General features: G+C 64.6%; 1 protein-coding gene across 1 annotated transcript; it reads left to right on the top strand.

Annotated features, from left to right (window-relative positions):
* Window positions 1–783: 783 nt before the first annotated feature.
* On the top strand, window positions 784–23,300 carry SPTBN4 (spectrin beta, non-erythrocytic 4). Its single transcript, XM_075134333.1, has 34 exons — window positions 784–925; window positions 1,011–1,162; window positions 1,906–2,079; window positions 2,187–2,278; window positions 2,385–2,465; window positions 2,559–2,674; window positions 2,934–3,046; window positions 3,779–3,966; window positions 4,057–4,174; window positions 4,262–4,420; window positions 4,588–4,890; window positions 4,981–5,131; window positions 5,255–6,125; window positions 6,205–6,342; window positions 6,810–7,566; window positions 7,684–7,886; window positions 8,164–8,254; window positions 9,225–9,371; window positions 11,188–11,451; window positions 12,841–13,065; window positions 14,390–14,479; window positions 14,570–14,848; window positions 14,939–15,069; window positions 15,170–15,374; window positions 16,440–17,062; window positions 18,078–18,216; window positions 18,307–18,391; window positions 18,544–18,740; window positions 19,584–19,990; window positions 20,073–20,142; window positions 21,081–21,367; window positions 22,737–22,910; window positions 23,000–23,042; window positions 23,139–23,300. Exons 1-34 carry the CDS (start codon window positions 784–786, stop codon window positions 23,298–23,300), a joined length of 7,377 nt encoding a protein of 2,458 aa, XP_074990434.1.
* Window positions 23,301–24,661: the final 1,361 nt, after the last annotated feature.

The following is a 24,661-nucleotide window of genomic DNA, read 5'->3' as shown; positions in this document are numbered from 1 at the left end:
GTCTCAGGGGGTGCTTGGGGGGGGCCTCGGGGTGCTTGGGGGAGTCTCAGGGGGTGCTGGAGGGGTCTCAGGGGATGCTTGGGGGGCTGTAGGGGTGCTGGGGGTGTCACAGGGGTGCTGGGGGGGCTGTAGGGGTGCTGGGGTGTGTGAGGGGGTGCGAGGGGGGCTGTAGGGGTGCTGGGGGTCGTAGGGGTGCTGGAGGGTGTGAGGGGGGTGCGGAGGGGCTGTAGGGGTGCTGGGGGTGTCACAGGGGTGCTGGGGGGGGTCTGAGGGGTCCTGGGGGAGCTGGGGGGTTCCGAGATGGTGCTGGGGGGTCGCCGGGGGGCTGAAGGGAAGCTGGGGGGGCTGTAGGGGGTGCTGGGAGACTGTAGGGGTGCTGGGGGGGTTGCAAGGGGTGCTGGGGGGCTGTAGGGGTGCTGGGTGGGTCTCAGGGGGTGCTGGGGGGACTATAGAGGTGCTTGGGGGGTCTCAGGGGGTGCTGGGGGGACTGTAGGGGTGCTGACGGGTTGCAGGGGTGCTGGGGGGGCTGTAGGGGTGCTTGGGTGGGTCTCAGGGGTGCTGGGGGGGCTGTAGGGGTGCTGGGGGGTTCTCAAGGGGTGCTGGGGGGGCCACATGGGGTGCTTGGGGGGCTTGTGGGGGTGCTGGGGGGTCTGGACCATCCTGGCCTGCAGACAACACCCAGGAGACTTCCAGGGATGCTCCAAGGAGAAGGTTGACCCCCCCCCCAGCACACGCGTGTGCAAGCACCCACACGCGTGTCCCCGTGTCCCCCCCCCCAGCCCGATGGCGGCGGTGGCGGCCGAGCTGGACAACATGGAGCAGCAGAACAACAACAGCCCCTGGGAGGGCCCCGACCCCCGCGGGTGGGACGACACCACGGCCACCGCCAAACTCTTCGAGTGTTCCCGCATCAAAGCCTTGGCCGGTAGGTCCAGCCCCACCACCCCGACACCTGGGTGGTCCCCCCCACCCCGGGCACCGCGGTTGAAGCCGTTCCTTCACCCGGTTAGATGAGAGGGACGCGGTGCAGAAGAAGACTTTCACCAAGTGGGTGAATTCCCACCTCGCCCGCGTCTCCTGTCGCATCGGGGATCTCTACGCCGACCTCCGCGATGGCTACGTCCTCACCCGGCTGCTGGAGGTGCTCTCCGGGGAGCAGCTGGTGAGAGCCGGGACCTCCCCGTCACCACCACCACCACCCAGGTCCCATCCACCCCCCAGCTGGGATGAGCTGGGACCTCCCCATCACCACCACCACCACCCAGGTCCCATCTAACACCAACTGGGATGAGCTAGGACCTCCCCGTCACCACCACCACCACCCAGGTCCCATCTACCACCAACTGGGATGAGCTGGGACCTCCCCGTCACCACCACCACCACCCAGGTCCCATCCACCACCCAGCTGGGATGAGCTGGGAGCTCCCCATCACCACCACCACCACCCAGGTCCCATCTACCACCAACTGGGATGAGCTGGGACCTCCCCGTCACCACCACCACCACCCAGGTCCCATCTACCACCAACTGGGATGAGCTGGGAGCTCCCCATCATCACCACCACCACCCAGGTCCCATCTACCACCCAGCTGGGATGAGCTGGGACCTCCCCATCACCACCACCACCACCCAGGTCCCATCTACCACCAACTGGGATGAGCTAGGACCTCCCCGTCACCACCACCACCACCCAGGTCCCATCCACGACCCGGTTGGGATGAGCTGGGAGCTCCCTGTTACCACCACCACCACCCAGGTCCCATTTACCACTCGGTTGGGTTGAGCTGGGAGCTCCCTCACCACCACCCAGGTCCCATCCACCTCCAGGTTGTGATGAGCTGGGTGGGAGGACCCTCTCCAAGGTGGGGGCGAGGTGGGGGTGATGGGTGCCAGTGTCTCCGGCAGCCCAAACCGACGCGGGGCCGGATGCGGATCCACTCGTTGGAGAACGTGGACAAGGCGTTGCAGTTCCTCAAGGAGCAACGGGTGCACCTGGAGAACGTGGGCTCCCACGACATCGTGGATGGCAACCACCGCCTCACCCTTGGCCTCATCTGGACCATCATCCTCCGCTTCCAGGTAGCGGGGCGGGGCCGTCCCCACCCCAGGGATGGTGTCCCCACCCCGGGGATGGTGTCCCCACCCCGGGACCCTGGGGTGCGTCAGTGCCCCTTGGCTTTCCCCAGATCCAGGTGATCAAAATCAAGACCGAAGACAACCGGGAGACGCGCTCGGCCAAGGATGCTCTGCTGCTCTGGTGCCAGATGAAGACGGCGGGGTGAGTGGTCACCCCCTCCTCGTGCCGTCCCAGTGCTGGCATGGACCCCCCCATGAACGGGGGATGGATCCAGCACCGTGTGACCCCCCCCACCCTTTCTCCATAGCTACCCCGAGGTGAACATCCAGAACTTCACCACCAGTTGGAGGGATGGGTTGGCCTTCAACGCTCTCATCCATAAGCACAGGTCCACCATGGGGGAGAGGTGGGGGGACCACCCAGATTCCTGGGTTCCCTCTGTGGGGTGGGGAGGCTCGAAGCGGCCGTGTCCCGCTTGCAGGCCGGACCTCATCGACTTCCACAAGCTGACCAAGTCCAACGCGACCTACAACCTTCAACAAGCCTTCAACACGGCCGAGCAGCAGCTGGGGCTCAGCAAGCTGCTGGACCCCGAGGGTAGGGATGGGACAGGATGGGGGGGGGGGTCTGTCCATCCATCCGTCCGTCCATGCGGAGTGGGGTGTCTCCACCCATCTTCACCTAATTGCTCCCGGCTTCGTTTTCCACCTCAAAGGATTTTTTTTGGGGGGGGGGCTGAAGGTTGAGGGGAGCAGCCCAGGGTTGGTGATGGGCTTTGTTGGACCAGGGTTGGTGGTCAGGGGGGACTTTGGGGGAGCCGGGGGGGCTGGGGGACCGACACTTCACCGCCCGTCAGACGTCAACATGGAGGACCCCGATGAGAAGTCCATCATCACCTACGTGGTGTCCTTCTACCACTACTTCTCCAAGATGAAGGCGTTGGCTGTGGAGGGGAAGCGCATCGGGAAGGTGGGTTTTGGTCCACGCCCTGTGGCTCCATGGGACCTCCCACCCTTTGCTCCATGGGACCTCCCACCCTTTGCTCCATGGGACGTCCCATCCCTGGCCCCATGGGGTGTCCCATGCTTTGATGTATGGGTTGTCCCATCCTTGGCTCCATGGGGATGTCCCATCCCTGGCTCCACAGGGTGCCCCACCCTTTGCTCCATGGGGCGCCCCATCCCCGGCTCCATGGGATGTCCCATCCTTTGGTCTATGGGTTGTCCCATCCTTTGCTCCATGGGGATGTCCCACCCCCAGCTCCACAGGGTGCCCCATCCCCAGCTCCATGGGGTGCCCCATCCCTGGCTCCATGGGATGTCCCATCCTTTGGTCTCTGGGTTGTCCCATCCTTTGCTCCATGGGGATGTCCCATCCCCGGCTCCACGGGGCGCCCCATCCCCGGCTCCACGGGGCGCCCCATCCCCAGCTCCACGGGGCGCCCCATCCCCAGCTCCACGGGGCACCCCATCCCCAGCTCCATGGGATGTCCAATCCTTTGCTCCACGGGGATGTCCCATCCCCGGCTCCATGGGATGTCCCATCCCTCCCATCCCTGGGCACCAGCAAGGGCAGAGCCATACTGGTCTCTAGAGGGGCTGGGACAAGCAGGTTGCACCTCAAGCCACGTATGGTTGCTCAACGGGGGTTCTGTGGGACGCAACCCTGAGCCGTGCAGGTGACCCACCCCTCTCCCACCAGGTTCTGGATCAAGCCATGGAGATTGAGGCCATCATCGAGCGGTACGAGGCGCTGGCGGCCGAGCTGCTGGCCTGGATCCAGCACACCATCACCATCATCAGCAACCAGAAGTTCGCCAACTCCCTGACCGGGGTGCAACAGCAGCTCCAAGCCTTCACCGCCTTCTGCACCCTGGAGAAACCCGTCAAGTGAGCCACCTCCTGGGGTGGGGGGTGGTGGTGGGGACAACCACGGGGGGAACCGTGGCCGTATCCTCACCTGGTGCTGCCACCCCGCAGGTTCCAGGAGAAGGGGAACCTGGAGGTCTTGCTCTTCACCATCCAGAGCAAGCTACGGGCCAACAACCGCAAACTCTACGTCCCCAGCGAGGGCAAGACCATCTCTGACATCAATAAGGTGCCGGTGGGATGGAGGTGACCTCACCTGGGGAACCCCGAGAGGGACCGGGGACCCCCTCGGTGAGCCCGGCGTCCCACCCCTCAGGCCTGGACCTGTCTGGAGAAGGCAGAACACGAGCGGGAGGTGTCGCTGCGCAACGAGTTGATCCGGCAGGAGAAGCTGGAGCTTCTGGCCCAACGTTTTGACCACAAGGCCGTCATGAGGGAGACGTGGCTGAACGAGAACCAACGCCTGGTCTCGCAGGTGGGGATGGGGTGGGGACCCCCACCCTGGGGCAGGACACCTGGGTCCTCTCCCTGCCTGGGGTAGAGGGTTTGAGGACCCCAACGCTTGGGTGGTGGGATCTCCTGGCTCCCTCGTTGATCGGGGAAGGGTCCACCCTGCCTGATGGCATCTCGCCCCTACCCCAGGACAACTTTGGCTACGACCTGCCGGCGGTGGAGGCCGCCATGAAGAAGCACGAGGCCATCGAGGCCGACATCTCCTCCTACCAAGAGCGCATCCAAGTGGTGGTGGAGCTGGCCCTGGAGATGGAGTCCGAGGGCTACTACGACACCAAGCGCATCAGCGCCCAGAAGGACAATATCCTTCGGCAGTGGGGGCTCTTGACCGAGCTGGTCCGCGCCCGCCGTGCCCGCCTCGAGCAGAACCTGGCCCTGCAGAAGATCTTCCAGGAGATGGTCTACATGATCGACTGGATGGAGGAGATGCAGGTAGAGCTGGGGACACGGCAGGTACCGGCTATCCCCACGAAGGATGGGGTGGCCAGCTCTGGACCTTGTGGTCTTCTTCCCCTTCCCCAGGTGCTACTGGTCTCCAAGGATTTGGGGAAACATCTTCTGGAGGTTGAGGATCTCCTGCAGAAGCATGGGCTGCTGGAGGCTGACATCTCCGCCCAGACCGAACGGGTGCAGGCGCTCAACGCCGCCGCGCTCAAGTTCTCAGAGCTGGAAGGTAACGTGGAGCACCGGGACGGGTACCCCGAAGACCGGGAGATGCTTGGTCTTGGGAGGAGTCAACCAAGATCTTCAGGGTGCTGTAGACCATCTCTGCTAAGATCTGGTTCTCTTACTCCAGGCTACCAACCCTGCGACCCCCAGATCATCTGCAACCGGGTCAACCACGTCCAGACGTGCCTGGAGGAACTGGGGGAGCTGGCGGGCAAGAGACGCAAGGAGCTGGAGGACTCCCGCCAGCTCTGGGCCTTCTTCCAGGAGGTGGAGGAGGCCGAAGCGTGGATCCGTGAGAAGGAGCAGATCCTGGCCGCCAAGACGTGCGGCCGGGACCTGAGCAGCGTCTTGACGTTGACCAACAAGCACAAGAGCATGTTGGGTGAGCTGGGGAGTCGACGGGCGCTGTTGCACCAGACTATGAAGAAAGGCGAGCAGATCTTGGCCAAGAAACGCTTCAGCCCCGGTGGGATCCAGGAGAAGATGCGGGAGGTTCGCCTCCGCTGGAAGAAACTGGAGGAGGTGACGGGGTTGCACCAACAGCGGTTGCAGGAGGCCCTCAACTTCTTCCAGTTCAGCGCCGAGACGGATGATTTGGTGGCCTGGTTGCAGGACACCTACCGCATCGTCTCCAGCGATGACTTTGGTCACGATGACTATTCCACCCAAGCTCTTCTACGGAAGCACCGGGCGGTGGTGGAAGAGGTGGAGAAGCACCGGGCTGCCGTGTTGGCCCTTCGGAAGCAGTTGGCTCTTCTGGCACCCGAACATCGTCAAGGGGTGGACGTGCAAATCCGGGTGGTGGAGGTGGAGCAGCTCTACGGGGAGGTGGCCGAGGTGGCCGTGCTGCGGCAGCAGTGGTTGCAGGACGCCTTGGCCGTCTACCGTATGTTCAGCGAGGTGCACGCCTGCGAGGTCTGGGTGGACGAGAAGGAACAGTGGTTGGAGAGGATGGTGGTGCCGGAGGAGCTGGATGAGGTTGAGGTGGTCCAGCATAGGTGTGTGGTGGGGTTGGGAATGGGACACCTGGGTCCTTTGCCCCATCGTGGATCCCAGCAGCTCACATTTCTTCCCCAGGTTTGAAAGCTTGGACCAGGAGATGAACAGCGTCATGGGACGGATCTTGGATGTCAACCAGGTGGTGCAACAGTTGGTGGACGGGGGCCACCCCAGCTCGGAGGAGGTCCGCTCCTGCCAGGACCACCTCAACAGCAGGTATTGGCACGGGGAGGGGGCCAAGCTGTGGGGCCAAGCCCATCCCAAGGGTCGGTTGATGCCCATGGTGGACCTCATCCTGCTTGGGGGGCTCCTGGATGGGGGGAACCATCTGTGGGGCTACTGGCAACACCCAACCCTGCAGTGCTGCCAGCCTGGTGGGACGTCCCTATGGGATCCAGCTCTCCAGTGCGATGGGACAAGCCCATCCCAAGGGTTGGTGGTGTCCAAGCTGGACCTCATCCTGCTTGGGGGGCTCCTGGATGGGGGGAACCATCTGTGGGGCTGCAGGCACCACCTGTGGTTCTCCCAGGCTGGTGGGACATCCCTATGGGATCCAGCTCTCCAGTGCGATGGGACAAGCCCATCCCAAAGGGTCGGCGATGGCCAAGCTGGACCCCATCCCGGTGACAGTGCCGGTGCAGGGTTCCATCTTGGTCTTGTTCCACCTCCATCCCCATCCCCAGGTGGAATCGGGTGGTGGAACTGGTGGAGCGCAAGAAGGGTCAACTCAGTTCCGTCCTGAAGATCCAAAACTACCTGCTGGAGTGCGGCGAGATGAAGGCGCAGGTGCGGGAGAAGAGAAAAGCCATCGAAGCCACCCAGTCCGGTGGCGGCGACCTGGGCGGCGTGTTGGCCTTACAACGTCGCCTCTCCACCATGGAGGCGGCTTTGGTGGTCTTGGAACCTCGGTTGGTGGAGCTTCAAAGAGAAGGTGAAGCCTTGGCTGCCTCCCACCCTGGAAGAGCCCTGGAGATCTTGCTGCCCTTCGAGCAGATCAGCGAAGAGTGGGAAGCCCTGAAACGGGCGCTGCAAGGTTGCGAAGATTCCTTGACCGTCGCTGGTCGCTTGCAACAATTCATCCAAGACTTGGACAACTTCTTGGGTTGGTTGGTGAAGACTCAAGCGGCCGTTGCTTCCGAGGAGATGCCGGATAACTTGACCGAAGCCGAAAGGTTGTTGAACCAACACGCGACCCTCAAGGAGGAGATCAACGGCTACGAGGAGGACTACGCCAAGATCCAGGCGGCCAGCGACCTGTTGGCCTTGGAGGAGACGGAGGTCCCCTACCTCTCGTTGCAGCAGTGGTTGCAGAAGCTGGACGCCGGTTGGGGCAAATTGTTGCAGAGCTGGGAGACGCGACGAGAAATGCTGGTGCAATCTCACGTCTTCCATCTTTTCCTTCGGGATGTCCAACAATGCGAAACCAGCCTCTACAACCAGGTAGAGACGGGTGGGAGAAGATCTCCGTTGACCTGATGGTTGAGTTGGAGGAGGATGGAGAAGAGAGAACCAAGGTTGGAGAGCCCGACACCAGCATCTCCTCCCGTCCTTCTCCAGGAGTCCACCTTGGTCCACGCCGAGCTCCCCGATACGGTGGAAGGGGTGAACAACGCCATCAAGAAACACAAGGACTTCACCACCACCATGGACCTCAACCTGCAGAAGATCCAACTGGCCCTACAAGCCGGCGAGAGCCTCCAACGTCAAGGCAACCTCTACAGCGACCGCGTGGCCGAGGCGATGGAGGGTCTCCGCACCAAGTAGGTGCCGGGAAGGCAACGCCTTGACCCCCCCCCCGCACCCCACCGGCACCCAGGACCCGCCCCCCCCGGGGACGATGATGGAGCTGGATCTGCTGGTGCATCCTCACCACGGCAAACCCCGTGCCTCAGTTTCCCCCTTGGGTTAATTTGCTTTGCAGGGGGGTGGGGGTGGGTTAATTAGGTGCTTCATTGGGGTGCTGGGAGGGGGGGGTGGGGGTGTCACCGGGTGGGCAGCGCTGAGCTGGGCCCCCCCCCCCCCCCCCCAAAACCGCAGGAGCCATCGCAACTACCAGCTGGCGCAGGAGTGGATGCAGCGGCTCAAGGACCACCTGGAGCTGCAGCGGTTCCTCCAGGACTGCCACGAGGTAGGACCCCGGCCCCCCACCCCACGTCCCCGTCCCCTGTCCCCAACCCCTGTCCCCCCCCCACCCCAAATTACCCACGGCTTTGAGTGGTGCTGGGATGGGTGCGGGCGCTTGGTGGGAGCGGGACCCCTGGGATGGGTGCTGCTGGTGTCACCCCACGCCGGTGTCCTCGGTGGGGTCCGGATCGTGTCACCCATGGTTTGGGTGGTGCTGGGATGGGTGCGGGCGCTTGGTGGGAGCAGGACCCCTGGGATGGGCGCTGCTGGTGTCACCCCACGCCGGTGTCCTCGGTGGGGTCCGGATCGTGTCACCCATGGCTTTGGGTGGTGCTGGGATGGGTGCGGGTGCTTGGTGGGAGCGGGACCCCTGGAATGGGTGCTGCTGGTGTCACCCCACGCCGGTGTCCTCGGTGGGGTCCAGATCGTGTCACCCATGGTTTGGGTGGTGCTGGGATGGGTGCGGGCGCTTGGTGGGAGCGGGACCTCTGGGATGGGCGCTGCTGGTGTCACCCCACGCTGGTGTCCTCGGTGGGGTCCGGATCGTGTCACCCATGGCTTTGGGTGGTCCCCAAGCCCCCCACCCCCCACCTTGAAGCCGGACCAGGGGGTCCCCCACCCCCCTATAGATGCTCCTCAGCATCTCAGGTGGCTTCGCCGCCGGCCGGGCCGGGAGCCGCCGGGGTCCGTCACCGGCGTCGTTACGGCGTCCGGGGGAGGTTTGGCCAGATCCGGTGATTTTTCTGGCGCAGCTACCGGGAGAGGCCGGATCAGGCCTCCGCGCTCCGCCCGGCATCTGCTGCAACGGCTCTGCGGCATCGCGCCAATGCCACCATCATCCTCCTCCTCCTCCTCCTCCTCAGCGCCCTAGAGGGGACCACAGGCCCCAAGCGCCCCCCCCCAACCCCCCCCAAAGGGGATCCCCTTGGGGGGGGGGGTTATAACCTCATCCTCCCCCCCCCCCCCCGCCATAGCTGGATGGTTGGATCCGGGAGAAGGTGCTGATGGCGGGGGACCCCTCCCGGGACCCCCCCCCCCGCCCCCCCAAACCATGGCTGAAGCACCAGGCGTTCATGGCCGAGCTGGCGCAGAATAAAGAGTGGCTGGAGAAGATCGAGAAGGTATTTGGGGGGGGGGGGGGGAGGGGAGGGGGGGGAGGGGGGGGATGGAGGGGGGTCGCGGGGGGGGGGGGGGATGAGCCTTAACTGCTTCCTCGCAGGGGGAGGGGAGGGGGTTTGGGGGTGACGTGGTGTTGGCATCCCCCCCCCCCCGCGTCGTTGCATCCCCCCCCCCCGCATCCCCCCCGCCGTTGCATCCTTCCCTGGCTGCACCCCCATTTCGTGGCACCCCCATTTCGTTGCACCCCCATTTCGTTGCACCCTCTCCTGGCTGCACCCCCATTTCATTGCCCCCCCCCCCCAGTTGCACTCTTCCCTGGCTGCACCCCCATTTCGTTGCACCCCCATTTCGTTGCACAACCCCCCCCCAGTTGCACCCTTGCCTGGCTGCACCCCCATTTCCTTGCACCTGTTCCTGGCTGCACCCCAATTTCTTTGCACCCCCCCCGTTGCATCCTTCCCTGGCTGCACCCCCATTTCGTTGCCCCCCCATTTCTTTGCACCCCCCCCATTGCATCCTTCCCTGGCTGCACCCCCATTTCGTTGCCCCCCCATTTCATTGCACCCTTTCCTGGCTGCACCCCCATTTTGTTGCCCCCCCGTTGCACCCACCCCTGGCTGTGCCCCAATTTCTTTGCACCCCCATTTCTTTGCACCCCCCCGTTGCTTCCTTCCCTAGCTGCACCCCCATTTCGTTGCACCCCCATTTTGTTGCACCCCCATTTCATTCCACTCTTTCCTGGCTGCACCCCCATTTCGTTGCCCCCCCACTGCACCCTCCCCTGGCTGCACCCCCATTTTGTTGCATCCCCTCCCCGTTTGATCCCCCCCCATCTGCATCTTCCCCAGCTGCACCCCCCTTTTGCTGCACCCCCGTTTTGTTGCACCCCCTTTTGCTGCACCCCCCCAGCTCCATCCCCCTTTTGCTGCACCCCCTTTTTCTGCATCCCCCCCCCAGCTGCACCCCACTTTCCCGGCACCCCCCTACTGCATCCCCTCACTGCATCCCTCCCCAGCTACACCCCGCTTTTGCTGCGCCCCCCCTTCCCTGCACCCCACTTTCTCTGTACCCACCTTTTGCTGCACCCCCCACTGCATCCCTTCCCAGCTGCACCCCCCTTTCTCTGCACCCCCTTTCTCGCTGCACTCCCCTTTTTTGCTGCACCCCCCCTTTCCCTGCACCCCCCCTTTCCCCGCACCCCCCCTTCCCCTGCACCCCGCTCTTGTTGCACCCCCTTTTTTGCTGCACCCCCTTCCCTGCCCCCCTTTCCCTGCCCCCCCTTCCCTGCACCCCACTTTCTCTGCGTCCACCTTTTGCTGCATCCCCCACTTCATCCCTCCCCAGCTGCACCCCCCCCGCACCCCCCTTTCTCTGCACCCTGCTCTTGCTGCGCCCCCTTTTTTGCTGCACCCCCTTTTGTGCTGCACCCCCCTTCCCTGCCCCCCCTTTCCCTGCCCCCCACTTTCTCTGCGCCCACCTTTTGCTGCACCCCCCCACTGCATCCCTCCCCAGCTGCACCCCCCCTTTCCCTACACCCCCCTTTCCCCCCACCCCCTTTCCCTACACCCCCCCCCCCCCGCCGCACCCCCTTTTTTCAGCCCCCCCCAACCCTGCGCCCCCTCCCTCCCCTAGGGGGCGCCCTCCAGGACACCTGGAGATCCACCCCCCCCATGGCCAACGGCCCCAACACCCCAACTCCTGGGGGGGGGGGGCACACACAACCCCCCCCTTGACCCCCCTTGACCCCCCTTGACCCCCCTTGACCCCCTCTTGACCCCCCTTGACCCCCCCCTTGACCCTTTGCCCCCTTCACCCCAGGAAGGTGAAGAACTTCTCCTCACCAAACCCGAATTAACCGGCGCCGTTCGGCGGCAACTGGAAGAGTTACGGCAATGTTGGGTAGAGTTGGAGAGCACCAGCCAAGCCAGGAGCCGGCGGTTGGCGGAAGCCGCCGCCGCCGAGCGGTTGGCGCGGAGCTACGCCGAGATGGAGGCGCGGTTGGGGAGGTTGGAGGAGCAGCTGGAGACGGTGGGGGCGGGAGCCGACCTGCTCAGCGTCAGCAGGCAGCTCAAGAGGCTGCAGGTGGGTTTTGGGGGGGGGACGTCGGGTGTTGGGGGGATGTCGGGTGTTGGGGGGACATTGGGTGTTGGGGGGATATTGGGTCTTGGGGGGACACCAGGTCTTGGGGGAACATGGGGTGTTGGGGGGGCACCAGGTCTTAAGGGGGCACTGGGTGTTGGGGGGACACCAGGTTATGGGGGGACACTGGGTCTTGGGGGAACATGGGGTCTTGGGGGGACATCAGGTCTTGGGGGGACGTCGGGTGTTGGGGGGACATCAAATGTTGGGGGGACACTGGGTCTTAAGGGGGCACCAGCTGTTGGGGGGACATCGGGTGTTGGGGGGACACTGGGTCTTGGGGGAACATGGGGTGTTGGGGGGGCACCGGGTCTTGGGGGAACATGGGGTGTTGGGGGGGCACCAGGTCTTAAGGGGGCACTGGGTGTTGGGGGGACGTTGGGTGTTGGGGGGACACCAGGTTATGGGGGGACACTGGGTCTTGGGGGAACATGGGGTCTTGGGGGGACAGCAGGTCTTGGGGGGATGTCGGGTGTTGGGGGGACATCAAATGTTGGGGGGGCACCAGGTCTTAAGGGGGCACCAGCTGTTGGGGGGACGTCGGGTGTTGGGGGGACACCAGGTTATGGGGGGACACTGGGTCTTGGGGGAACATGGGGTGTTGGGGGGGCACCAGGTCTTAAGGGGGCACTGGGTGTTGGGGGGACGTTGGGTGTTGGGGGGACACCAGGTTATGGGGGGACACTGGGTCTTGGGGGAACATGGGGTGTTGGGGGGGCACCGGGTCTTGGGGGAACATGGGGTGTTGGGGGGGCACCAGGTCTTAAGGGGGCACTGGGTGTTGGGGGGACGTTGGGTGTTGGGGGGACACCAGGTTATGGGGGGACACTGGGTCTTGGGGGAACATGGGGTCTTGGGGGGACAGCAGGTCTTGGGGGGATGTCGGGTGTTGGGGGGACATCAAATGTTGGGGGGGCACCAGGTCTTAAGGGGGCACCAGCTGTTGGGGGGACGTCGGGTGTTGGGGGGACACCAGGTTATGGGGGGACACTGGGTCTTGGGGGAACATGGGGTGTTGGGGGGGCACCAGGTCTTAAGGGGGCACTGGGTGTTGGGGGGACGTCGGGTGTTGGGGGGACACCAAGTTATGGGTGAACATCGGGTCTTGGGGGGGGCACCAGGTCTTGGGGGGACATGGGGTGTTGGGGGGACACCAGTTGACCCCAGTGCTGGGCGCTGGTTGTCCCCCGGGCTGAGGACCAGTTGCAATGCGGGCTCGGCCCCAGTTCCCCCAGCGCTCGGCCCCAGTTCCCCCAGCGCTCAGCCCCAGTGTCCCCAGTGCTTGGCCCCAGTTCCCCCAGCATCTCATCCCAGTGTCCCCCCCCGCCGCAGACGATGGAGTCGCAGGTGGAGGAGTGGTACAAGGAGGTGGGGGAGCTGCAGGTGCAGGCAGCGGCGCTGCCGGCGCAGGCAGCGGGCAGGCAGGCGGTGGGGGAGCGGCAGAGCGCGGTGGGGACCCGCATCGTCCGCCTGATCGAGCCCCTCAAGGAACGGCGGCGAATCCTCTTGGCTTCCAAGGAGGTTCATCAGGTCAGCCACGAGCTGGAGGACGAGGTGGTGAGTACGTGGGGATGGGACTGGGAGGGGACTGGGATGGGATGGGATGGGATGGGGATGGGGATGGGGTGGGGATGGGATTGGAGATGGGATGGGGATGGGATTGGGAAGGGGATGGGATTGGGATGGGGAGGGGATGGGACGGGGATGGGGATGGGACTGGGATGGGGATGGGGACGGGATGGGATTGGGGAGGGGATGGGGTGGGATGGGACTGGGATGGGGACTGGGATGGGATGGGGACTGGGATGGGATGGGATGGGGATGGGGACGGGGGTGGGACTGGGATGGGGATGGGATGGGATTGGAGATGGGGATGGGATGGGATTGGGATGGGATTGGGGTGGGGATGGGATTGGAGATGGGGATGGGATGGGGACTGGGATGGAATGGGGATGGGATGGGATTGGAGATGGGGATGGGATGGGATTGGGATGGGGATGGGGTGGGGATGGGATTGGAGATGGGATTGGAGATGGGATGGGGATGGGAATGGGAAGGGGATGGGATTGGGATGGGGAGGGGATGGGACGGGGATGGGGATGGGACTGGGATGGGGATGGGGACGGGATGGGATGGGGACGGGATGGGATTGGGGAGGGGATGGGATGGGGATGGGACTGGGACGGGGATGGGACTGGGATGGGACTGGGACTGGGATGGGACTGGGATGGGGATGGGGACGGGATGGGATTGGGGAGGGGATGGGATGGGGATGGGATGGGGATGGGATGGGGATGAGGATGGGACTGGGATGGGGATGGGGACGGGATGGGATTGGGGAGGGGATGGGATGGGGATGGGATGGGGATGGGATGGGGATGGGATGGGACTGGGATGGGGATGGGACGGGGATGGGACTGGGACGGGGATGGGACTGGGATGGGATTGGAGATGGGGATGGGATGGGATGGGGATGGGATGGGGATGGGATGGGGATGGGATGGGGATGGGATGGGACTGGGATGGGGATGAGACTGGGATGGGATGGGACTGGGATGGGGATGGGATGGGATTGGGGATGGGGATGGGGGTGGGATTGGGGATGGGGATGGGATGGGGATGGGATGGGATTGGGATGGGGATGGGATGGGGATGGGATGGGGATGGGGATGGGACTGGGATGGGGATGGGACTGGGATGGGATGGGACTGGGATGGGGATGGGATGGGATTGGGGATGGGGATGGGGGTGGGATTGGGGATGGGGATGGGATGGGATGGGGATGGGATGGGATTGGGATGGGGAGGGGATAGGGATGGGGACGGGATGGGATGGGGACAGGATCAGGCACAGGGATGACGCTGAGGTCCACCCCCCCCAGCTGTGGGTGCAGGACCGCCTGCCCTTGGCCACCCTGAAGGACCACGGCACCAACCTGCAGACGGTCCAGCAGTTCATCAAGAAGAACCAGGTCAGCCCCAGCGCCGGCGAAAGGCTGGGGGGGGGGGGACACCACACCGCTGCCCCCCCCCACCCCCACCTCCTCTCCACCCTCTCCCAGAACCTCCGCCGGGAGATCCAAGTTCACCGTCCTCGCGTGGACGAGGTGCTGGAACGCGCCGGAGCCGTTGCCTCCATTAAAAGCCCCGAAGCTGAAGGGGTCCGACGTCTTCTGGAACGTTTGGGGACGATGTGGGGGGAGCTGCAGGAGCAGGCAGAGCGCAGGCAGCAGACCCTGGATGCCACCTATCAACTGGAGCAATATTATTTCGACGTGGCCGAGGTGGAGTCGTGGTTGGGCGAGCAAGAGTTGCTGTTGATGAGCGAGGAGAAGGGGAAGGTGCTGATGGGGTGGTTCGAGGAGGGCGGGGAAGCAGTTCAGGACCTCCCCCCCCAACATCTCATCCCACCCGCCGTGTCCCTCTCCAAGGATGAGCAGAGCACCCTACAACTCCTCAAGAAGCACCTCTTGACGGAACAAACGGTGGAGAACTACGAAGAGACCATCGCCCAACTCTCCCGGCAATGCCGTGCTCTTCTAGAGCTCGGCCATCCTCAAAGGTGGGTGCAACTGAACTTCCCCCACCCTCCCCACGCCCCCCCCCCAACCCTAAAACGCCGGGGTCTTTGGCGTTCACCGGGCGCTGTGTCCCTTGCCCAGCGAACAGGTCAGCAGGCGGCAGTCGCAGGTTGACCGGCTGTACGTGTCTCTGAAGGACCTGGTGGAAGAACGCAAGGTCAAGTTGGAACAGCAATATTGGCTCTACCAGCTCAACCGCGAGGTGGACGAGCTGGAGCATTGGATCGCCGAGAAGGAGGTGGTGGCCGGCTCGCCGGAGTTGGGACAGGACTTTGAACACGTTACGGTCAGTTGGGGGATACGCCAAGTTGGGGGGAGGGGAGGGTCTTGGTATCAACCGTGGTCTGGAGGTCTTGGAGTTCTCCCCATCTTCTGCTGGGGGTTCTGGTGAAGTCCCTGTCCTGGGTGAGGGGTTTTGGTGCTGTCCCTGCCCCGTGCTAGGGGGTCTTGGCATTGTCCCTGTCCTATGCCAGGGGTCTTGGTGCGGTCTCTACCACATGCCGGGGGTCCTGGCATCATCCCTGTCTTGTGCCAGGGGTCCTGGAGTTGTCCCCAGCCTGTGCCAGGGTCCTGGTGCGGTCTCTGCCCCATAGCAGGGGTCCTGGCACCATCCCTGCCCCATGCCAGGGCTCTTGGCATTGTCCCTGCCCCATGCCGGGGGTCCTGGGCATCGTCCCTGCCCCATGCCAGGGGTCTTGGCACCATCCCCACCCCGTGCCGGGGGTCCTGGGCACCATCCCTGCCCTGTGCTGGGGGTCTTGGCACCATCCCTGCCCCATGCCAGGGGTCTTGGCATCGTCCCTGCCCCGTGCCGGGGGTCTTGGCACTGTCCCTGCCCCGTGCGGGGGGTCTTGGCACCATCCCTGCCCCGTGCCGGGGGTCTTGGCATCGTCCCTGCCCCATGCCAGGGGTCTTGGCACCATCCCTGCCCCATGTTGGGGGTCCTGGGCACCATCCCTGCCCCATGCCAGGGGTCTTGGCATTGTCCCTGCCCCGTGCCGGGGGTCTTGGCATCGTCCCTGCCCCATGCCGGGGGTCTTGGTACCATCCCCGCCCCATGCCGGGGGTCCTGGGCACCATCCCTGCCCCGTGCCGGGGGTCCTGGGCACCATCCCTGCCCCGTGCTGGGGGTCTTGGCACCATCCCTGCCCCGTGCCGGGGGTCTTGGTACCATCCCTGCCGCGTGCCGGGGGTCCTGGGCACCATCCCTGCCCCGTGCTGGGGGTCTTGGCACCATCCCTGCCCCGTGCCAGGGGTCTTGGCATCGTCCCTGCCCCATGCCGGGGATCCTGCCCCCATCCCTGCCCGGTGCTGCCCACCCCTCACCCCCGCCCATCCCTACCCATCCCAGTTACTCCAAGAGAAATTCCTGGAGTTCGCCAGCGAGACGGGCAGCGTGGGGCAGGAACGGATCGCCGCCGTCAACCAAATGGTGGACGAACTGATCGACTACGGGCACGCCGACGCCGCCACCATCGCCGAATGGAAGGACGGGGTGAACGAAGCTTGGGCGGACCTTCTGGAGCTGATGGAGACCCGGGCTCAGATGTTGGCGGCTTCTCACGAATTACACAAGTTCTTCAACGATTGCAAAGAAATTTTGGGACAAATCGAAGAAAAAAGACAACGCCTGCCCGAACTGGCAGCCCGGGAGGGCAGGACGTCGGCCGGCGCCTTGCAACGGGCGTTGGGTGCCTTCGAACATGACGTGGAGGTGTTGGTGACCCAAGTCCGGCAGTTACAAGAAGGTGCGGCCCAGTTGAGGACCCTCTACGCCGGGGACAACGCCGAGGCCATCGCCGGGAGAGAGCAGGAGGTTCTACGGGCGTGGAAGGAGCTCTTGGCGGCGTGCGAGGAGTGCCGCCTCCACGTCGCCAGCATCGCCGATAAGATCCGCTTCGTCGGTACCGTCAGAGATCTTCTCGCCTGGATGGACGGCATCCTCTGCCAGATCGGCGCCGGAGAAAAGCCCAGGTAGCAGGAGCTGTGGGTTGCGTCGAGGGCCTGCGTCCTGTGGTGGCCCCCAGAACCGTGTCCTGGCCCATCCCTGGTGCCAAGGACCCATGTCCTGGCCCATCTGGAGGACCCATGTCCTGGCCCATCCCTGGCACCAAGGACCCGTGTCCTGTCCCATCTGGAGGACCCATGTCCTGGCCCATCCATGGCACCAAGGACCCGTGTCCTGGCCCATCCTGAAGACCCATGTCCTGTCCCATCCATGGAGCCAAGGAATTGTGTCCTGGAGGACCCATGTCCTGTCCCATCCCAAGGACCCATGTCCTGTCCCATCCATGGAGCCAAGGACCCGTGTCCTGGCCCATCTGGAGGACCCATGTCCTGGCCCATCCATGGCACCAAGGACCCGTGTCCTGGCCCATCTGGAGGACCCATGTCCTGGCCCATCCATGGCACCAAGGATCTGTGTCCTGGCCCATCTGGAGGACCCATGTCCTGGCCCATCCATGGAGCCAAGGACCCATGTCCTGGCCCATCCATGGCACCAAGGACCCGTGTCCTGGCCCATCCATGGCACCAAGGACCTGTGTCCTGGCCCATCCCAAGGATCCATGTCCTGCGTCATCCATGGAACCAAGGACCCATGTCCTGGCCCATCTGGAGGACCCATGTCCTGGCCCATCCATGGAGCCAAGGACCCGTGTCCTGGCCCATCTGGAGGACCCATGTCCTGGCCCATCCATGGCACCAAGGACCCGTGTCCTGGCCCATCTGGAGGACCCGTGTCCTGGCCCATCTGGAGGACCCATGTCCTGGCCCATCCATGGCACCAAGGATCCGTGTCCTGGCCCATCTGGAGGACCCGTGTCCTGGCCCATCCATGGCACCAAGGACCCGTGTCCTGGCCCATCTGGAGGACCCATGTCCTGGCCCATCCATGGCACCAAGGACCCGTGTCCTGGCCCATCCCAGTGCGGGGGGGAGGGGTGTCCCCATCCCCTCCCGCCCTCCCAGCCCCCATCCCCCCTCCTAGGGACGTCTCCTCGGTGGAGCTGCTGATGAACGACCACCAAGGTCTGAAGAACGAGATCGAAGCCCGCGCCAAGAGCGTCGCCGCCTGCCTGGAGCTGGGCAAGACCCTCATCCTCGGCAAGAGCCCGGCAGCCGACGAGGTGCCCGGGGTGGGGGCAGGGTGGACAACCGGGTGGGGGAGGAGTGGGTTTGGGTTGGGGGGTCCCAACCCATCTCCTCCATCCTTGTAGATCAAAGCCAACGTGGAGAAGCTGCTAGCGAAGAAGAAGGAGATGATGGAGAAGTGGGACAAGCACTGGGAATGGCTGCAGCAGAGTGAGTCCCGCCCTGGGGGGTGGGGGGGGGGGCTTAATTTGGGGAGGGGGAGTCGGATCCTCCACCGCCGCGGGGATGAGATGCTCTTGGGAGGGGGTTACCGCCATGAGCGCGTCCTTCCGTCCGCCCGTCCCCGTCCGTCTGTCCGGCAGTGCTGGAGGTGCACCAGTTCGCCCAGGAGGCGGTGGTGGCCGACGCTTGGCTGACGGCCCAGGAGCCCCTGCTGAAGAGCCAGGAGCTGGGCAGCAGCGTGGACGAGGTGGAGCAGCTGATCCGGCGGCACGAGGCGTTCCGTAAGGCGGCCGCCGCGTGGGAGGAGAGGTTCAGCTCCCTCAGACGGCTCACCACGGTACGGGCGCCTGGGGGGGGTTGATGTCACCCCCCGTTCTGACGTCCTCCCCCCGGGGCCACTGCAGCCACCGGCTCAGCATCCCCATCCCTGTACCCGGCCCCATCCCACCTCCACGTCCACCTCCACGTCCACGTCCACCTCCACGTCCACATCCACCTCCACCTCCACCTCCACGTCCACCTCCACCACCATCTCCACCTCCACCTCCACTTCCATCTCCATCTCCACCTCCATCCTCACCCCCATCCCCATCCCCACCTCCACGCCCATCTCCACCCCTACCTCCACCTCCGTCTCCGTCTCCGTCTCCACCTCCGTCTCCACGTCCACCTCCACGTCCACCTCCACCTCCGTCTCCATCTCCACCTCCACCTCCACGTCCACCTCCACATCCACCCCTATCTCCGTCTCCGTCTCCATCTCCACCTCCACGTCCACCTCCACATCCACCCCTATCTCCGTCTCCGTCTCCATCTCCACCTCCACGTCCACCTCCATGTCCACCTCCACTTCCAACTCCACTTCCAACTCCACCTCCACTTCCATCTCCATCTCCACCTCCATCCTCACCCCCATCCCCACGTCCATGCCCATCTCCACCCCTACCTCCACTTCCGTCTCCACCTCCGTCTCCATCTCCACCTCCACCTCCACCTCCACGTCCACCTCCACCTCCATCCCTACCTCCACCTCCACCTCTGTCTCCGTCTCCGTCTCCACCTCCACGTCCACCTCCACGTCCACCCCTACCTCCGTCTCCACCTCCATCTCCACCTCCACCTCCATCTCCACCTCCACCTCCATCTCCACCTCCACCCCCATCCCACCCCATCCCCGCAGATCGAGAAGCTGAAAGCGGAGCAGAACAAGCAGCCGCCGACGCCCCTCCTGAGCCGCAAATTTTTGGGGGAACCCCCGGGGGGGTCAACGCCGTCACCGGGGGGGTCTGAGCGCCCCGAAAGCCGCCGGCTGGAGCCCCGCGTCGCCTACGTACGCCACGAGCTCCGTCCCGAGCGCCTACAACCCAAGCTTGACCGCGTCCAAGGACCTCCCGAGGATGGGGGGCCCGGGGGGGAGCCGCCCCCCCCTTCCACCGCCGGTGAGACCCCGGTGCCCCCCAAAACCGACGAGCCCGGGGAGGGGAGGACGGGGCTGCTGGAACGGCGCCGGGAGCGGCGAGAGCGTCGGTTGGAACGGCAGGAATCCAGCGAGCCGGAGCCGCCGCGGCACGACGGCAAGGGCGGCGGGTGAGCGCGGGGACGGGGACGCCGGTGTCACCGGCAGGCGGCCGGGACCCACGTGACAAACACCCCCTCCCCCCCCCGACAGCAAAGCCACGCTGGCCGACATCGTGGAGCAGCTGCAGGAGAAGGAGGCGGGTGGCCCCTTGCCGGCTTCGGTAAGTCATCGGCGTCCCCTTGGTGTCCCCTTGGTGTCCCCTTGGTGACTCCTTTGTGTCCCCTTGGTGTCTTCTTGGTGTCCCCTTGGTGTCCCCTTGGCAACCTCTTGGCATCTCCTTTGTGTCCCCTTGGTGTCCCCTTGGTGTCCCCTTGGTGTCTTCTTTGTGTCCCCTTGGTGTCCCCTTGGTAACCTCTTGGCATCCCCTTGGTGTCCCCTTGGTGTCCCCTTTGTGTCCCCTTGGCATCTTCTTTGTGTCCCCTTGGCGTCCCCTTGGCGTCCCCTTGGCGTCCCCTTGGCGTCCCCTTGGCGTCTTCTTTGTGTCCCCTTGGCATCCCCTTGGCAACCTCTTGGCGTCCCCTTGGTGTCCCCTTTGTGTCCCCTTGGTGTCCCCTTGGTGTCCCCTTGGCATCTTCTTTGTGTCCCCTTGGTGTCCCCTTGGCGTCTTCTTTGTGTCCCCTTGGCGTCCCCTTGGCGTCCCCTTGGCGTCCCCTTGGTGTCTTCTTTGTGTCCCCTTGGCGTCCCCTTGGCGTCCCCTTGGCGTCCCCTTGGCGTCCCCTTGGCGTCCCCTTGGTGTCTTCTTTGTGTCCCCTTGGCGTCCCCTTGGCGTCCCCTTGGCGTCCCCTTGGTGTCTTCTTTGTGTCCCCTTGGCGTCCCCTTGGCGTCCCCTTGGCGTCCCCTTGGTGTCTTCTTTGTGTCCCCTTGGCGTCCCCTTGGCGTCCCCTTGGTGTCCCCATGATGTCCCCTCGGTGTCCCCTCGGAGCCCCCTTGACGTCCCCATGGAGCCCCCCTGGTGTCCCCCTGGTGTCCCCCTGGTGTCCCCTTGGAGCCCCCTTGACGTCCCCTTGACGTCCCCTTGGTGTCCCCTCAGTGTCCCCTTGGGGGACACCTTAGGGGGCCACCGGGATCCCCATCCCGACACCCATCGTCCCCCCCCAGCCCCGGGAGCGCGAGTCCCCCGCCCGCTTGCCCACCGGCCCGGAGGGGCTACCGGAGAGGACACCGCGACCCGACCGGCCCCGCGCCCGGGACCGCCCCAAACCCCGCCGACGGCCACGCCCCAAAGACCCCGCCCAGGGTCCGGGGGAGACGCGGAGGTCGCGGTCGGCCCCGGCGCAGGGCAGCGCCCCCCCGCCCCCGCCCCCCCCCACCCACACGGTGCAGCACGAGGGCTTCCTCTTCCGCAAGCACGAGCTGGATGGACCCAACAAGAAGGCCTCCAATAGGTCGGTGGGGGACAACGGGGGGGCGGGGCGGGGTCTGCGACGGAAGGGGGTGCAACGGGGGGTGGGGGCCATCAGTGGAGAGGGTTCCCCATGACTTGGAGGGTCAATCATGCACCAGGGTTTGGGGGTCCGTCAATGGTCAAGGTTCACCAGGGTTTGGGGGTCCATCAATGGTCAAGGTTCACCAGGGTTTGGGGGGTTCATCAATGGTCAAGGCTCACCAGGGTTTGGGGGTCCATCAGTGGTCAAGGTTCACCAGGGTTTGGAGGTCCATCAATGGTCAAGGTTCACCAGGGTTTGGGGGTCCACCAATGGAGAGGGTTCACCAGGGTTTGGGGGTCCATCAATGGTCAAGGTTCACCAGGGTTTGGGGGTCCACCAATGGAGAGGGTTCACCAGGGTTTGGGGGTCCATCAATGGTCAAGGTTCACCAGGGTTTGGGGGTCCATCAGTGGTCAAGGTTCACCAGGGTTTGGAGGTCCATCAATGGTCAAGGTTCACCAGGGTTTGGGGGTCCATCAATGGTCAAGGCTCACCAGGGTTTGGAGGTCCATCAATGGTCAAGGTTCACCAGGGTTTGGGGGTCCATCAATGGTCAAGGCTCACCAGGGTTTGGGGGTCCACCAATGGAGAGGGTTCAACAGGGTTTGGGGGTCCATCAGTGGAGAGGGTGCACCAGGGGTTGGAGATCCATCATTAAAGAGGGTCCACTAGGGTTTGGGGGTCCATCAATGGTAGAGGGTTCATCAGGGTTTGAGGTGTCCATCAGTGGAGAGGGTTCCCCATGACTTGGAGGGTCAATCATGCACCAGGGTTTGGGGGGTTCATCAATGGTCAAGGCTCACCAGGGTTTGGGTGTCCATCAATGGTCAAGGCTCACCAGGGTTTGGAGGTCCATCAATGGAGAGGGTTCACCAGGGCTTGGAGGTCCATCAATGGTCAAGGCTCACCAGGGTTTGGGGGTCCATCAATGGTCAAGGCTCACCAGGGTTTGGAGGTCCATCAATGGAGAGGGTGCACCAGGGGCTGGAGGTCCATCAGTGGAGAGGGTCCATCAGGGTTTGGAGGTCCATCAGTGGAGAGGGTCCATCAGGGTTTGGAGGTCCATCAGTGGAGAGGGTTCCCCATGACTTGGAGGGTCAATCATGCACCAGGGTTTGGGGGGTCCATCAATGGTCAAGGCTCACCAGGGTTTGGGGGTCCACCAATGGAGAGGGTTCACCAGGGCTTGGAGGTCCATCAATGGTCAAGGCTCACCAGGGTTTGGGGGTCCATCAATGGAGAGGGTTCACCAGGGCTTGGAGGTCCATCAATGGAGAGGGTTCACCAGGTCTACCCCCCCCCCATGTCCCCCCCCACCTTTGACCAGGTCCTGGGTGAACCTCTACTGCGTCCTGAGCAAGGGTGACCTGGGCTTCTACAAGGACGCCAAGGGCCAAGCCACGGGCAGCACCCACGGTGGTGAACCCCTCCTCAACCTCCACCACTCCACCAGCGAGGTGGCCAACGACTACAAGAAGAAGAAGAACGTCTTCAAGCTCAAGTACGTTGGGGTGCTCATGGTGGTGGTGGGTCCCCCAAAATTCTTGGTGTTGGGTGGGGGTGGGCGTTGAGTAGGTTCTTCTCTTGTAGGACCAGCGATGGAAGCGAGTTCCTCCTGCAAGCCAAGGATGAGGTAGATGTTCTCCAGGGTTGGGCGTGGAGGTTTTTTGGGGGGGGGGGGCCTGTTTTGGGGGGATCTGATGATGGTTTTGGGGTGTCCCCAAAACAGGAGGACATGCGGGGGTGGTTGAGGGCGCTGGCCGCCTGCGCCCAGGAACACGTCGAGGTGGCCCGGTGGAGCCAAGGTCTTCTCACCACCTCCTCCACCGACGAGGGTCTCCCCCGGCGGGAGGGCGATCGGCGCCCCAGCACCTCGGGGAGACGGAAGTGACCCCCCCACACACTCATTTTTGGGGACCCCCCCACTCATTTTTGGGGATCCCCCACCCATTTTTGGGGACCCGCCCCCATTTTTGGGGACCCTCCCACCCATTGGGGTGGTGGGACCCAGCTTGGATGTGGACCCACCCAGGGGATGGGGGATGGAGAAAGGGGGGGTGGTTTTGGGGGACACCCCCCCCACACCTTTGCGCCCCATAAGTTGGGGGGCGGGGGGGCTATGTGTGGGGATGGGGGGGCAGATGATGGGGTGCCCCCCCCACCAAATCCTGGGTGCCCCCCCCCCCAAATCCTGGGTGCCCCCTAATACTGGGTACCCCAAATCCTGGGTGCTCCCCAATCCTGGGTCGTCCCCCCCCAATCCTGGGTGCCCCCCAATCCTGGGGTCCCCCCCAAATCCTGGGTACCCCCAAATCTTGGGTGTGCCCCCCAAAAACCAGGATGCCCCCCCAATTCCAGGTGCCTCCAAATCCTGGGTGCCCCCCCAGTCCTGGGTGTCCCCCCCCCAATCCTGGGTGCCCCCCTCCAAATCCTGGGTGCCCCCTCAATCCTGGGGTTCCCCCCCCATCCTGGGTGCCCCCCCAAATCCTTGGTACCCCCAAATCCTGACTGCCCCCCCCCCAATCCTGGATTGGGGGGGGGGGCGGTGTCAGGGGAGCTGCTGGGTGGGAGGGGCCAGCCCCCCCTTTGCCCCCCCAAATCCCCCCTCCCTCTCCTTGGGGTCCCCCCTCGGCCCCCCCTTTTCCCATGCACAAGCCATAGAGCCAGGGGGGGGTCCCCATCACCCCGGAGGGGATCCCCAACATCCAGGGGGGTCCCCATCACCCAGGGGTCCCCCATCATCTCGCGGGGGTCCCCAACACCCAGGGGGGGTCCCATCACCCAGGGGTACCCCATTACCCCGGGGGGGTCCCCAACACCTAGGGGGGGGTCCCCCCATCACCCAGGGGTGCCCCAATACCCAGGGGGGCCCCAATACCCAGGGGGGGTCCCCATCACCCAGGGGTACCCCATTACCCCGGGGGGGGTCCCCATTACCCCGAGGGGGGTCCCCATCACCCAGGGGTACCCCACCACCTCGGGGGGTCCCCAACACCCAGGGAGGGTCCCCATCACCCTCGGGTACCCCATCACCCTGGGGTACCCCAAATTTGACAGTGGGGGGGGTGACAGAGCCATGGGGGGCCCCCCCCAAAGTCGGGGGGGGGGGGGAAGGGCAGACTTTGTATATATAAAGCTTTTAACAAAATCTAGGAAAATAACCCCAAAAAATTAACACCCCCCCCCAAGCACTTGCCCCCCCACCCCAGGGACCCCCCCCCCCACCCTGGGGACCCCCCCCGGGCCCCCCCC

The sequence above is a fragment of the Calonectris borealis genome, chromosome 32 (assembly GCF_964195595.1).
Source record: "Calonectris borealis chromosome 32, bCalBor7.hap1.2, whole genome shotgun sequence".
In the NCBI taxonomy this organism is placed as follows: domain Eukaryota; kingdom Metazoa; phylum Chordata; class Aves; order Procellariiformes; family Procellariidae; genus Calonectris; species Calonectris borealis.
This window is presented reverse-complemented; position numbering and strand designations above follow the sequence as displayed.